This window comes from Panthera leo, chromosome B4, assembly GCF_018350215.1.
Source record: "Panthera leo isolate Ple1 chromosome B4, P.leo_Ple1_pat1.1, whole genome shotgun sequence".
NCBI lineage: Eukaryota > Metazoa > Chordata > Mammalia > Carnivora > Felidae > Panthera > Panthera leo.
This window is the reverse complement of record NC_056685.1, coordinates 94,539,371-94,556,024: the sequence shown is the minus strand read 5'-3', so window position 1 is coordinate 94,556,024 and position 16,654 is coordinate 94,539,371. Positions and strand designations below refer to the sequence as shown.

Below are 16,654 nucleotides of genomic sequence, written 5' to 3'. Positions count from 1 at the left end.
ACTTTTCTCCCTTATTTCCTATTTTTAAGTCAGCTTTGCTGTTCTTCTGAACCCTTTCGTTATCTTCATGTCTTTCTTACTGAAAGTCAAACATATCAAAAGACTCCCCACATTAAATAAATTTGTTTTATCCTTAATGGAACACTGTGTTTGTTATTGGTTTCTTTCCGTTGACTTGGAGCTGCCGCATCTCATTTCTAACATTCAGTAAGGCAGGCCCTCAGTTTCAGAAAATGAGTCACCATCGACTCTCTAAGTTAGAGTAGTGGTAACAACCCTTGGGAAAAAGATGCTAAGCTCTGAAGTGACTTGGCATCTTGTTTCTGTGGAGGGCAGAGGCAGCACAGATTTTAATAAAAGCTAGTTCTTTGCCTGGTTCGCCACCAATTAAAAGACTACAAATGTGACACACAGAACCAGACCAACTTATTTGCTGTACGTCATTGTCTGCAGCAATGTTTTCAGGAGAACCATGGTCAAGCCTTGATGTTCTTTTCAAAAGAAAAATAAAACCTACCTAAGCAAGAACATTAAAACCATTGTTATTCATAATTTGTTCTCTTCAGTATTCACAGAAGTCCTGTGACTAATGTTAAAGCTGCAATATACAATTCCACATGTATACATACCTTTATTAAAAGATTTCAAAAAGAATTATCATAAGGAGAGCTTCGGTATCCTAGAGTAGAGAGGAATTTAGAGCATGTTGGGAAAATGTTTACACACTGTTTTAAAAATTGGCACATTGTGAAGTTTTTGAACAACAAACTGCTACTATACATTTCTTAAATAACTAAAGTACATAGAACAGAAAATTAATATTGTATCATCACCTTTTTTCATTAAAATTCACCTTTTGGATGGGTTTTAGATGTTTGCAACTAGAATAATTAGGTACGTAATAAACAAATGAAAGCATGAATGATCCAACAAAGAACACTATATAGAAAATTTTATCTTTTCATTCAGTTTATGCAATTGACAATTTTGTTGTAGAAAACTGTTTCTGCTTTATTTAGTCTTGACTTAAATGACTTACAGTTGAACTAAGTAAGTCATTTCCAGCTTGCCGATATCAAGAAATTAACTTTCTTGCCATGCTTCATGGTGAATGTTAAATATTAGTCTCAGAATTTTGAATCCAAAATTTCCTGGGAAGCCACTATTTTTCTAATTTTTGTTTTTTCCTGCCCATAAATTTTACCTATTATATTGAACATATAATTTTTGAGAACACTACTTACTATTTTCTATATTTATAATCATATTAAAACAGGAAGGAATCTTAAGTATCACCTAATTCAACATTAAGCAGGAAAGGATGCTCCCAAAGACTGTATTTTGTTTGAAGTAGCAGAGAATGATTATTAAAGTATTTTTTAAGTTCAGATTTGTTTGCATATAACCTTTATGTTTGCCATTGAGAAAGAGAAGCAAAAAGCACAATCACGTCATATTAGTACATTCGTAACACAGAAGTGTAGCTAGATTTCCTAAATTCTTATCATCTGTTATCTTTCATGTTAATGGGAGTGAACTTCTATGGGAGATAATATATACACATATGTAGTAAAAAGGAAAGAAGCTTTGGAACTAGAAAGCAAGAAGCGAAGCGGTTTTGGTCCCAACATTTAATAGTAAATAATTTGACATAAATAATTCATGTCCTTAGATTGTTTCCTCCTCCTCTTGTGAAAGGGTTGGACTAGAAGATTCTTGATTTTGATTTTGATTCCAAATTGACTTTGTTCTTGCCTTGTTCTTCAGAAACTTGGCTATTGCTATCTAACAGTACATAGTCAAGTCAAAAGGTCTTCTAATAATTCCAAAACATGGACAGCATCTCCTAGCACAGTGGCTAACAGAGACAGCATTTGTCTTTGGGAAAATGCGCCTACATCTACTGAGTACCTAATATAAACAAATGCCCTAATTTAATCTTCCCATGAGATGAAGAGGGAACGAGGGATCCAGTAAAGCTACACATATACTGACAGTGCCAGATTACAAGGCCCATTTTCTGCTATACTCTGAAACATCTAAGAAATTTCTGTATTTAGTAAAAAACGTAGGTAATACCAATGGATTTAAAATGTGCATACTTACATTTGAGTAGAGTTAGGCTTGATCAAATCCCTCCTGTGAAACCTATGAAGGGAGACGTGGGTAGCGGATGGAAGATCTAGTGATTTAACCAGCTCCTCCAATTTAATCTCGCTCTGAATCACTTGTGTTGAAAATAGCTCTTTTTTAGATGCATAGCAAATATAAGTAGTACGGCTTTATGTGGAAGAGGAAGATTAAGTGTAATATTTAGGTTTCAGATAAGCTTGTTAGTAATTGAAGCTAGATTCAAAGTAGAAGTCAAACACAAGGAACAACTGGATGTTAATAAAACACTAGTTCTAGGGAAGAAGAGCCTACCCTCCTCTTACTGCAGGAAATCATCTAATATTTCCAATAGCTTTCTTGCCTTTGCTTGGACATTTCCAGTGATGAAACATTCATGAACTCCTAATGCTGCCCATTTGATCTTTGGACCTTTAAAAATATATATGAAGTAGCACTTTCTTGCAAATTGAAATCTGCCTTGCCATAATATCCATGTAAAGGTTTTTTATTTGCCTTCGGGTGTTATGTAAGTAAGATAAAGATAATCTGCTTTATGAAAAATTTCATTCAGAGGCACCTGACTGGCTCAGTTGGTAGAGCATGCTACTTCTGATCCCAGGATCAGGATCCTGAGTTCAGGCCCCACTACTGGGCATAGAGTTTACTTTAAAACCAAAACAAAAAAACCCAAATGATCTCACTTCAGATGTGGGAAGACAACTATCCTCTTCCCTTCTAGGCCTTTTCTTCTTTGCTAATCTTCAGTTTCTTCGGTATTTCCTTTGGTTAATGGTTTAGAAGACTAGGACTGTGTCCTTACCCTCAAATGCTAAAGAAAGGAAAAAAAAGTTCAAAGTTGGAAAGGATACCTAGTTTTAACATTCTCTAAAACAAAAGTCTACATCTTTCTTTTCCATGCTATCCAACCTACAAACACTTCTAGGATGATAGATTTTGTTGTTCGTTAACAACATCATTGCAAATGCAGAGAGAAGCTGGGAAAATGATTTTGGTTCATCTTAATTAGACAGAATCTGGATTCCCAATAGTGATGTGCAAGTCAACTAATATTCAAATATTAAATCATTTAGAGTAAAATGAAAAAAATATATATAAATTATACAAAATATATATAAAATTATATACAATTATATAAATTTTATATAATTTTTCCATTCCTTTTTCCATTTAAAAAGGAAATCTGGAAATAACTTTTTTAAGAGAGAGAGTGCATGAAAGCTGGGGAGGGGCAAAGGGAGAGAGGGAATGCTAAGCAGTCTCCACACTAAACACAGAGCCCAGTGGAGGTGCTTGATCTCACCACCTAGAGATCATGACCTGACCTGAAATCAAGAGTGGGATGCTCAACGGACTAAGCCACCCAGGCACCCCAGGAAATAACACTTTTTTTGAGCAGAGGAGTGACATGTGATCTGCATTTTAAAAACAGGTATATTTTGGGGCACCTGGGTGGCTCAGTTGGTTAAACAATGGACTCAATTTAGGCTCAGATCATGATCTCATGGTTCATGGGATCCAGCCCCATCATCGGGCTCTGCACGGACAGCTCCCGCTCTGCTTGGGATTCTCTCTCTCTCCCTCTCTGCCCCTCCCCTGCTTTCTCAAAATAAATAAATTAGTAAATAAAAACAGGCATATTCTCATTCGACTGGTTTTATATTTAAAGAATATTAACCATTTGAAGACAATAAGTTACTTAAAATATTTAAAATAAAACATCAAAACATGTCTGACTCTCTTAAGAGGGAAATATTTAATAGCTCACATTTTCTTCTAAAATAGCCCAGTTTTGGGGTACCTGGCTGGCTCAGTCTGTATAGCATGTGACTCTTGACCTTGGGGTTGTGAGTTCGAGCCCCACCCACACTCGGTGTAGAGATTACTTAAAAATAGAATCTTAAAAAAAAAAAAAAAAAGACAGCCCAGTTTTCATGCAACTGCTACATATGATAATTAAAACTACATCTTAAAATAGATGTTCAGTATGTAACAGATTTAAAGGTAGCTTCCAAACATTCTGGCTGCCCCAAATCTTTATTTTTATACAAAAGATGAAACTATTCATGGCATTCCCACATGTAATTTCTCATTGAGCTGTATATTTTTGAAGAATAATCAATGTTTACTCTTTAAAATGTATTTTCATTATAAATGAGTATCCATAGAGATGATCCTAAGAATCAAGCAAAATCAGCCATTTGTTGACATCATACCACCCTTGAAACTTGGTAGCTTTCTTCCAAAATGTTTAGAGGAACCTCATGTGTTACAACAACAATTACCTTTGGTATATACTAGAGAATTGATTGGCTTGGTGGAAAAAAAAAAAAAAAAATCACCTGTTCAAAGTTTTATAAATTATGTGGTTAAAATGTTACTTAGGCAAATACAAATTACTAGACTATCACTTTTCAGGATATGCTTATGAAAATTAGAGACTAGCTGATTCAGTGAAAAATTGTTTTTCTTACCTACTTTTCTCTATTGTGTGAAGGAACTACCTACCACTTTTTGGCGTAAGTAGGGCCAGTTTTATTTCACCTTCTCTTAACAAAATGTCAAAACACATTTGTAAGTGTGGTAGAGGCCTATCAGGCCTTGGAAATAAAAACTAAGATAAATCACATCATGAATGAAAAATGAGTTTTGCTATATAGAAGCAGTCTTAGAGGTGCTTGGCTGGCTCAGTTGGTACAGCATGTGACTCTTGATCTTGGGGTCATGAGTTTAAACCCCACATTGGGTGAAAGATTACCAAAAATAAAATGCTTTTTAAAAAGGTAAATAGTAGCTAAACTATTTTGGCATGTGTCAAATGGTGAGCATAAACTATGAGACTATGCAGTGTGAGTTTTCAACAGAGACAGGAAATTTATTACAATGAAGAAGACTTACCATTGTGAATTTTATGAGTTTCATGAAGTCATTTAAGTGACTGGAGGAAAGCTGTATGGCAAACATCTGGAAATGATTAGCTTTTTACACTGAATTCTTACGATAAAGAAATACATCATTAAATTCTTGTTAGGTCATAGTATATATACAACAGGATGACTGGACTAAAGAAAAAACGTTCAGTTGATGGACACAGAACTGATAATGCATAGTTGCCCTTAGCAGTTTTTATGCATACAAACTGAAGCTGAAACCCAACATCTAGCAAAAATGTCCCCAGGAGATAGTAACGGTTTTTAAAAGAAAAAAAAAAAAAAACAAAAAACAAACAAACAAAAAAAACAATCCTTGCTGTTTTATACTCAGGAACAGACGTAGTTTTCCTTGTACTCTGCTCTATTACTTAGAATTGGTTTCTGCACTAGAACTTGTAATAATGTGGTTTCTGCACTAGAACTTGAATGATACAGGAAAAAATGAATGGCCCCACAACAGAGGAATACATTATCCCAGTTATTAACTTAGTTGGATTTCACCTAAACTTTAAGATTTTAGATTTTATTCTAGTTAGTACCTGCACAACAAAGGCAAAGTATAGCTGAAGTGTAAATTCTAGTTCATTAGCTTCGGAAATGACTTGTATTTACTACAGTATGTATTTCTGGCCTCTCCCTAGATATCTGAGTCAAGAGTATCTAAATAGGAGACCTAGGAGTACCTGGGTGGTTTCCTCAGTCAGTTAAATGTCCAACTCTTGATTTCAGCTCAGGTCATGTGTAGCCTCCATGAGTGTGGAGCCTACTTGATATCCTCTCCCTCTGCCCCTCCCCTGCTCTGAATGAATGAATGAATGAATGAATGAATGAAGTAGGAGGCCTATAACTAATATTTTGAACATGCTCCTCAGGTGCACATAAAGTTTGAAAATTACCTAGAGGATAACTTTGCCTCTGCTGAGCTCCTGGAGCTAACTCCATCCAAACTGAGATTTTTTTTACACATCAAATTTAATGATCGGTTTTCTCTTTACATAAGAAACAGGATTACTACCTAAGTTTTGTGATCACTACTGTAGCAGAAAATATGAGATTGAACACTAATGCAATGTACAATTTCAGACTAAATATTTACCTCAAAACTTATCAAAAAAATGGTCTCTTCCCTCCTTTAATGTAGCACTAGAATATATAAGTAAATCTGGTGAACATACACATGCATATGATTTACTATTTGTGTGCTTTTACGACTGTTTCATAGTCTTATTCCTAAAGTAAAAACAAAAAAAGTTGAATAAAGTTGCACTCTGTAATTCTTTTTTTATTATTATTATTATTTAAATCTTTCCAAAGATATAGCAGTAATGTAAGTAAACCTTCTCTAGGACTCACAAAAGAGCACATTTGGACTAGGTCAATGCTTTAAGTATTTAGCATTTAAATACTAAGTATTTAACTTTCCAGCCCTTGAATACATCATATTCCTCAAATTCAGGTCAAAACACGGCATCAGCATCTTCTGAAGAGCTGAAAGAGGCCTAGAAATTGTCAAATCCAAATTTTTACTCAAAAAGGCAGTCCTCTCAATAGCAATTGACAGTCATCCAGTTTGTTTGGACATTTTTGTTGATGGGAGTCCTTCATGTAACGGTATTGTGGGCCAGCACCTTGTTATACAGAACCCAAATGTGACTCATCCAACTTCCACCTGCTGGGTTGAGACTTGCCCTCTTAGGTCCCTCCTACATTTGAAGCAGCTGTCATGTCTCCCCTTAAGTTGTCCAGTAATTATCTCTTCTTCGAGGTCCACATCTCATCAATTCTAAGATGCACATTCTTCCCATGTATGACATCCTTGAAATTGGTATGCCATTTATGTAATGCATGGTTTATCATAGTTTAATTGAGCTCCTTCTTTCTTCTTTAGTAGTACGCAGAATGGTGTACTTTACAATGGTTGGCAATTAGTTTTGCTAAAATACAGTAATTATCCCACTTCAATACTTTTTCAGTAAACAGAACATTCATGGTTATCCGGTCCAATCCTTACCTTATGCACAGAACACTGTCCAGAGTCTCTTCTTGGTTATGTTCTGAGCCTTACAAAGCACCTCATTCCCAAATCTTAATTACCTCACTTCTAATACTATACCAGAATCTTTTTCTCTCATCAGTCTGAGTTCTGTTCTTCAGTCACACAGGATCTTTACTTACAACTCTTGAATTTGAAACCTGAAGACAGATACCATGTTTATCTAGAGTTTATTCTCTAATGTAAACATTCTTACTTCATGGTTTTGGTTTTTGGGGTTTTTTTTTTTTTTTGGTACATTTTAAATTTAATGTAAAATGAAGTACTTCATGACGCTATGCTAAAGACCAGATACAATAATGCATGTCAAACATGTAGTATATTGCTTGGCAGCTAGACGGCATGCCACATTCTATTCTCCTGCCTTCCAGCAGACTTCCTACCTTGTTCTGAGCACTACACTTTAAAAAAAAATTTTAATGTTTTATTTTTGAGAGAGAGAGAGAGAGAGAGAGAGAGAGGAAGGGAGGGAGGGAGAGAGAAGCAGACAGAGAGGGTGACACAGAATCCAAAGCAGGCTCCACGCTCTGAGCTATCAGCCCAGAGCCCGACACGGGGCTCAAACTCGAACTCTGAGATCATGACCTGAGTTGAAGCTGGATGCTTAAGGGATGGAGCCACCCAGGCGCCCTATGAGCACTATTCTTAAAGTAGCTGAAAATTACATCAGTATTTTTGGAACCAGTTACAATTTACATTGATCTACATACATATGAACCACTTTTAAGATGTTACATTCCACCATCCTTTACTTTTTTAGCAACCAAAGTGCAAAAGCAATTATCTTGACTCAATGTATCCTATTTTATGCAATTTAACACACAAAATTACTGGGTTAGATTTAGATCCCAATTTTGACTTGCATTGTGTTTATTTGCTTCATCTCCTAGATCTGTCATGTATTCATAATGTGATCCAATTCACTGGCAATGCTAGTGGCAAGGAAAACAGCCTTTTCACATGCTATTAGGACCTAGCTTTGAAAAAGGCATTGAGAGAAGTCTGGCTTTTTATCCACAGACTGTCTTAATGGAACCAATTAGGCAGTATTTCTAGGTCTTCTTTTTTAACTACACAAACTTAGTTAAGAGAACATTAAATATGAACATACCTTTTATGTATGTATGTGCACACTTAGGTTTTTAGCAACTTTCCGCAAAATTGATGCTAGTAAGCCAATCTAAGTTAAATAAATGTGCCCTTCTTTGCAGGCATGCTCAGATGCCACATATTTTACAAGCACGAGGTGTAACAGGATGCAAGATCTGTTTCTGAATGAAGGATTGAGAGGAAGGGTCAATTAGAAAGAGTGAAGAGGGAAAAATTTGAAAGTTTTGGAAGTTAATTGAAAATGCTTTAAAAAGAATTCTTTTGAAAATGAAATTATAGCAAAAAGATAGTAAATTATTTCAAAGCCCAATGCTTTAATTTGTACATTTTATTTTCAAACTGAAATATCAATTTATACCATTCAACCAACATGTATTTATCAAGCACCTGTGGTGTCCCAAGTTCAGTGGCAAAACGGGAAAGACAAGTAAGTGGTTGGTTTAATCTTATACTGTAAGAATTCAAATATACTTTCAGTTCTTAAAATTTTTTATATCTAAGGAAAACTTTCTGCAGTGAAAAAAATCCCTGAAAATGGAGTTTTATCATATAAATTATAGTATGACCACAAGAAGCATAGAATAGATATTTGAAACTAAATAGGTGAAAGAATTTTCTTTTGCAACTAAATAGCTTTTTTCTCCCAGAGCCAATTATAGTATAATTACAAAAATTATTTAACAACGTACACATCTATGTCACTAGTTATATAGGGAAAATTTAACAGAATTAAACCTATGAAAGAAAATGTGAAATATTAGTTCAGGCCAACTTCTGTACATGTATAACCACAAGTTATAAAACCAAAGAATGTAACAGTGTGTTATGTTAAAGAGTTTAATATAGTACTTTAAAGATTTCAAATAGATTTTTAAAACTTGGATTTGAAGTCAAGAGCACGGTAATTTCAGATATTAACAAGTTATAAAAAGTTGGTTTACATGCAAGAGTTTTCTTATTTTGATGATTTAGGGTAAAAAGAGCTTAGAAAACTGGCAAAGTGCGCACGTAAAACTTTCTATACGGCCAAGACAACAAACCACTTGATAGGAGCTGTCTTGCTTTTCTGAGGCATTCACAAAAGTCCCAATCATGATCACAGGGACACGCTACACTGTTATGTTTATACTCACAGAAATAAAGACCCCCTACCCTCCACTCCCCCCCACCCTTTGTTTTTAACCTGTTTCTCATGGTTATGTAGGAAAAGTTACATTTTACAAAGTCAATTATTATGAAAAAATGTAATGCCTTTTTGAAATAAGAAATCAATTTCTAGGATTTGACTCCGGTTTATGTCAAATATGATCTGAGAAGGTTTTGTGCACAACAGTTAAAACTACAGTGATGTAAGTGCCGTCTTTCCTACAGAGGAGATGCTTTGGTTTAAATCTGAAAGATTAAAAAATCCTGGTATTTTTATGTCAGTTTCTCCATATCTCAAAATACATAGAAAAAGGTAAATCTTAAGTCATTTTATATTCCTGATACACAAACACAGCAATGTCATAAATGTTTCATTTTCAAACATGATTTGGTAAATGACAATAAACTTTCACTCTTCATAGAAAAATAGGTTAAAAATGAAAATTTAGAGAATCAAAATTCACTGCCTTTCTTACTATCTCTAGTGTCTGTAGCTGCAGTCTTCAGACATTTTTAAAAACAGTATTTGTCTTTAGATGGAAAAGAATCCATCAATTTGTAAATGTGAAATATCCAAAACTGAAGGTAAAGTCTACCTCACTCCCGCTTTTGGCTTACCTTAATTTGCATATTACTTCTTAAAGGTAAATCTCAAAGGTCTATCAAGACATTTCTCCTAAATTTCTCCCAAAAGTATTTTGCCTGGTCCCACAAGTGTTCAGCAAACTTTATCTCTAATGCAGCCGTTAACTCTTTTAAAAAATAGTTTCTGTTTTGAACTTGGTTAATAACTACAAATACAACTGCATTTTTAAGCTACAAGTAAAATGGTATATGGTGCCATCAAATTACTTGTCAAAAGCTGAAAAAAAAAGACTACATTTTAAATTGTTTAGTCACGCCATTCAGTTAGATATTTGTAAAACTTGAGGGTTTTGGGGGCGGGGGGGGGTCTATTTTTCATGTTGAAGAAATAATTTCACAATTTCAAATCAAAGTCAACACTGCAGTGAGGAGAGCTTTTCTACTTTATTACAAAGAGAAGAAGCCTTTATGTGGTCAGAAAATACAAGATTGATCTTTTTTTCTCTTCCTATGAAACGCTGCTGTTCAAACAGCCAGAGTGAATTGTCTCAGTTCACTTCGTTAAGTCCCATCACATTCACTTGGGTATGGATGTCCTTGGCTGCTGAAAATCTGGCCCTTTAGTGCACAGGGCGACAAAGTCCCCTGACCAGCAGTTCCAGAATGTCCCATTTTCATATATTGCATCCATGCACACCTCCTAAAAATGAGGTACAGCAGGGCAAACATTTTCCAAAATAGATGTCATATATATAATATATACACATTCGTACATACATACCTTTATTCATGTGATGTCCAAAAATTTAAAAAAAATGTACACATTTATTACAAAATCGTAACAAAGACTGGACAGTGTTTTGCTCATTCTGGAAAGATGAAGCTCAGTAATAACACAACCCTGGAAACCATCCAGAGATTGTGGCAATATCTTTCTTCTAAACAGTCAGATATTCTTGCGTTAAGCTTGGCGAAACTGCCTTTCAAAAACAGAAGGGGAAGTAAAATGAAGGAAGCAGACCTTGCTCATCTTTCCAAATGAAATACGAGAAGGATCTTCACATAAAAATGCACAAACATTTGTTATTTTATTACCGATAGTGCTACAATGAACAATGCAAATTTTGTGGTCTAATTTTGTGGAGTCTTTTGTGGGTTTTTTTTTTTTTTACATTTTAGAAACTAAATGGTAAACTTCTGTCAGTGTACTTGCTTGTCTTTACAGACCCAAGTCTGTCTGCTGGCAAAAAAGAAAATAAATGAAAAAAATGCAGACCCTGCTCGAACTAGAGAAAAACAAAGTATAAATTTAGTTGTTGGGCAGCACATAATTAGTAAGGCAGGACCTCAAATGGTGACCCTTTGCATAAGCCAATTGCCAGATCCTCAAGGAATTAAAACCAGGGTGCCTGAGCCACATCAGTTCTGCAGTTATGTCGAGTATTGTGCTGAGACAGCCATACCCCAAGAAAAGGGAAGTCTTTGTTTAGAAGGCTTGCTGAGCAGGGTTGTAGTTGAAGGTGGATGGCAGGTGAGGCCGCTCTTCTAATTTGTCGTATTCCAGATGAAACTCCTATAAAACCAAATTCAAGAATTTAGATGATTTCCTCTCCCTCTGATCTCAGATTTTTGTCAAAATATATTTTACTAGATAAAATACCTACATGTATGAGAATGAACACAGACACAGATGTGCCAACTCCTTTTTCCTACTGAGTAAAATAGAGCTTGAAGAAAAAGTAATGTGCTGTAGTTTCTATCTGATAAGTACAACAATACAGCCTTTCTGTGTGAAAGACTACTCATGAACATCTATTCTATAACCACTGAAACTCCAAGCATTTTTTTGTTGAAAAATAAAAGCTTGAGCAGCAATTACTGTGTGGCCAATAAAAAGCACTGAAAATTACTGGATATTTAAAATAAAGCCAACCTTCAATGAAGTATAAAACTGAAAAATTTGTTTTTCCTTGAGAAAAGAAATGATTTTCCAATTTGTAATTATTATACTTTAGGAAAAAAAAAAAAACAAACATAAAGTTATTCTAACCTCATTAAAATCTGGGGAAAACAATGAACTTGTAACTTGCACATCTCCAGACTTCCCATTTCAAACCCAAAGCACTGATAAGATGTAGATGCCATTGAAAACTATACCACGATTTTGATGTAGGCACATCTCAAGACAAACTATATAGCTCATTTTAATTAAACTTTCAAAATACATTAACTTCATGAACTTTAAAATTTAAGAATGATGAAGTAATTCCATGACACTTCCTAAGATTAAGAGAGATGCAGAAAATAATTGTGTATATTAAAAAAAAAAAACAAAACGTACCTTTGCAAATCCAAAAAGCAAGAGGTTCTAAAATTACTAATTCTATAATTTGGGTTCAATTATAGTACAAACTAAATCAATCCCATTTTAAAAATTATGAACCTTAATATATATTATGTATTAAAGAAAGCCAGCAAGTTAGCACTATGGGTTAACATATTTTACCATACCTATCTTGTTTCAAATGGATCCTAAAATGGATGTTTCCATTATTAAACTAAAATGAAAACCTAGACCATAATGATTAAACTCTGAGATACCAAACCATGTATTTACAATTTAAGAATATTACATTAACAATTGAAAGCTTAGTATGTGCCCAAACCAGAGGCACAGCTAAGTTTACTGTAATCTTTCTGATAACTCTATAAATATCATTATTTTCACTTTGTACCCTGAAGAAATGAGGCTCACAAGCAACCTGACCAAATCACATAGGAAGTGGCAGATCTAGGATTAGAATCCAGACCATGACTCTCTGGTGTTAACACATTATTTTTAATAGTTTTAGCCCAAGATCCAAATAGATTTACTTCATTACACCCCCCGTGCAGAAATGTTGAAAACATTCAGCCTACTGACAGAGGTTTATAAAGAAGGGACTCTGCAATGACTTTAAACTGGTTCACCTGGTAAACCTATAAATAGGGACTGACAGAGTAACTAAGACACACAGGCTGCCTGCTTATCATTAAAACTAGCAAATTTCAGAGCCACCATCGCCATCACCACAGCCCCCTAATGTGTAAGCACCTCTCCCTCCCTCCCTCTCTCTCTCCCTCTCCCCATGTTTTAAAAACTTAAAGCCAGTTACTGCCTGGCTTAAGAAGAAAATGTCTTCTTCTTGTATCATTCTTTAGAAATTAAAATCGGCAATTTAGTTCCAAAATACACGTAGTTGCGGGGGTAAAAAGTCTATTTGTAACTGTAACAAATCATAAAGTTACAGAAGTTAAACCTCGTTCAGTCGTCCTGTCCTTGTCATTGTACACTGGTGAACTACAAAGTATTATTAGAATTTAAACTATAACTTCCACCAATGCACCTATTTTCCACCCTATGTATTAAAAGGTCAGTTTAAACTCAGGGAGCATAAACACTTTAATGGAAGTTAAAAACTCATATAGCAGAGATTCAGAAATTAAACAGCTCAAATTTTGCTTTTTTTTTTTTTTTAATCTTTGTTTTGGTCTTCTATGTATTTTTATTCTTCCAAAAATACAGAAGTCTTACAATATATACTGGTGTCTCTTTGTTCCCCAACTTTAATTGTTGGTAACACCTCTTTCATACTTTTGCTCCATGTACACACACAACACATACCCACGTCTGTGTCTAACCAGCAGGGACAGGGCTGTTGTGCACACCACCACCCACTGGCCACAATGCCCCTGGCAGGTGTGTAATGAATGGCTGATATGAAAACACAAGTTTTTTTTCATTTGTTTTAGGAATAAAACACTTAATTTTCGACATATTCAAAGATTATGTATTATTAGAACTATGTATTTGCCTTAAACGAAAAGAAGATGTTTAAATTAGTTTAATGATTTAAAAAGCTAGACAGACTTATCTAGATACTTTAAAACAACTTAGTTAAATCTGAGTTTTTCTATTAATAAAATCAGGCTACATATTCTCAAAAGGTTATTGTAAAGTAGAATGGAAATATATGCACTGGATTCAGACCATCAAATGAAATTATTACAAACACATTAATGTCATCACTGATCGAATTACATAGAGAAACATACACTGCAGGAATGTTTTCTCAAATTCTCAAAAATGTCAGCTTGTCTTAACTAAGATAAATCCTCTACTTAAATTTAGGAAGTTGCCAACTATCTTAAATACACTTATTAGAAATAATCTTTACTACTTTGAAGGAAAGTATGTATTTCCGATTAAAATATAAAGATGATATACTAATACTAATGTGTACCAGTGAAGTTAATGGAAAAAAAAAAACAAACCACATGTTATATCAGGCTATGGTATGATAAATTCTAAGCATTAGAATCCTATTCAGCGTTGGACCCACAAGGTGAAGTCAGGCTGAAAGAATCCTTCAGTTAAAAAAAATTTTTTTTAATGTTTATTCATTTTTGAGAGAGACAGAGCACAAGTGGGTGAGGGGCAGAGAGAGGGAGACACAGAATCTGAGGCAGGCTCCAGGCTCTGAGCTGTCAGCACAGAGCCCAATGTGGGGCTCGAACTCACGAAACAAGAGATCATGACCTGAGCCAAAGTTGGATGCCCAACCGACTGAGCCACTGAGGCACCCCTTCAAGTTTTAAATCTTTAGTTTGAGAAAGGTATTAATAATGGAGCAGCCTCTATCACCTAAAGATTCAGTGGATGAAATTATTTAAAAAATTCTACTCATTAAGATTATATATACTATCTGAATGACCACTATTTTTAAATTAGTGAGATACTAAATAATTCTAGTTAAATTACATAGGACAGACCATATAGCCTGCTGTCAAGATTACTTAAAAGGGGAGAATATACACAGTATCAAAAGTTTGTATGTAACATTACTGACATACAACAAATACTTTAAATAAATAATGGGCTGGATCCTAGAACTCAGAGTCACAGAATTTTTAGGGGTAAGAAATACTACTGATTTAAATCATCAATTCTTTCAATTCTTACAATTCTTCAATTCCCTGGAAATATGATTTGCAAAAAGAGAAAGAACTGCATACAAGACCTATCAATACTTTTCAAAATATGGTAACATCAAGCTATCACTTATAATACTAATTCATACTGCAGGTTTCTTAACAATGAGTTGAAGTTGTTTAATAATGCATGTTCTTTACCTGTGAGTAGTAAACCATACCCACGTTTATAGGTGGGGACTTTGAGGTTAACTTGGGACATGGCATTTTAAGAGATTTTCTGTGGTTGATAAACTCTCATAAATGGAACTAAATGTCTTAATTCCTCAACATTTTCTGAGAAAACATTGAAAACTTCTTTAAAACAAAAAACCAAAAGCCACTGTGAAAAGTTTATTCTGTGAATACAACTTAAAACTGTTTTAAGTTCATGATTCTGTATTTTAATATGACAGAAGTGAGCTGTGTATTAATACTTAGTAGAAACCAGTATTTCTGCTTGCTTTCATCACTATGGAAATAGTTTTGTTGAAAAGTGTCCATGCCAGTGGCCAGCAATCACCTCAAGAGAGATTTTTTAAAGGAACAGTTTAATGATACTTCTCAAACTTTATTTTCCAACTTCAGAGCTAAAATTTTTAAAGGTAAAGGTTAAGACTAAAGCTCAACTGTAGAAGTCAGATAAAGCTGGGTAAAATTGTTATTTTATATAGGCACACTACACACGTCTCTCTCTCTCTCACACTACACACGTGTCTCTCTCTCTCTCTCTCTCTCTCTCTCTCTCTCTCACACACACACACACACACACACACACACACACACACACACACACACTTTCTTTAAAAATGGCATTTACCTGACTGGGGAATTAATTGTTTTATGGGAAAATAAAAGGGGCCTGTTAATGTTTAAGTTGCTTCTGACTAATTTTGTGGAAAGTGCTTAGTTCTGGAAGCTAAACTTTTACACATAAGTTGATCTGTCATATATACTGAACTAATAAAATTTAGGTAAAATGACATATCCATCTACTGCAAACATCCATTCCTTTTTGTATATTTGTCTGGAATAACTTACAATGGTACTGAACAAAAAACTTCAAATGGAACAGAGAAAACTTCAGGTATTTACTAATGGAATCTTTCCCCCCTCTAAAGATACATTTCTCTCTCCTATAGAATCAACTGACAGAGAAGTTCTCAAAGTATGGCTTCAAAGACCAGCAAAATCATGGGCATCACCTGGGAACTCGTTAGAAATGCAAATCCTCAGGTCCCATCTACAGACTTATTAAATCAGAAACAATGGAGGTTATTGGCTCAGCAACTTGTTAATAAGGCTGCCAAGTAATTGTGATGCAAGCTAAAGTTTGAGAATCACTTACCTGACCTAACAACAGTTACTATTTTTCCATCTTTGGAAGAATAGTAATAAGCTGTAAGAACAATGATGATAAAAACTGTAACAAACTACCACAGGTAGTCCCACATATCTCATGCCCAATATATGCCAAGCATTGTCCTTTGTGTGTGTGTGCGCATGTGTGTGTGTGTGCGCGTAATCTCATTTAATCTTCATGACACTCTAGAAGCAAATATGATTTCAATTTAAAAGCTAAGGAATCAGGCATGGAAAAGAAACTTGTATATGGTCAAAGCATAACTAGCAGAAATAGGAGTCAAATTCAAATCTATGATACAAAGGATCTAGCTTTCTACTATAC

At 34.6% G+C, this 16,654-nt stretch overlaps 1 protein-coding gene across 6 annotated transcripts in view; it reads right to left on the bottom strand.

Annotated features, from left to right (window-relative positions):
* Positions 1–10,382: 10,382 nt before the first annotated feature.
* Positions 10,383–16,654, bottom strand: part of CNOT2 (CCR4-NOT transcription complex subunit 2) — a 130,668-nt gene continuing 124,396 nt past the window's right edge. For all 6 annotated transcript variants that reach the window (XM_042947161.1, XM_042947162.1, XM_042947166.1 and 3 more), the window contains one exon: positions 10,383–11,530. In XM_042947161.1, the coding sequence (XP_042803095.1) occupies positions 11,444–11,530 (87 nt within the window). In that variant the 3' untranslated portion in view covers positions 10,383–11,443. The remainder of the gene's footprint in view (positions 11,531–16,654) is intronic.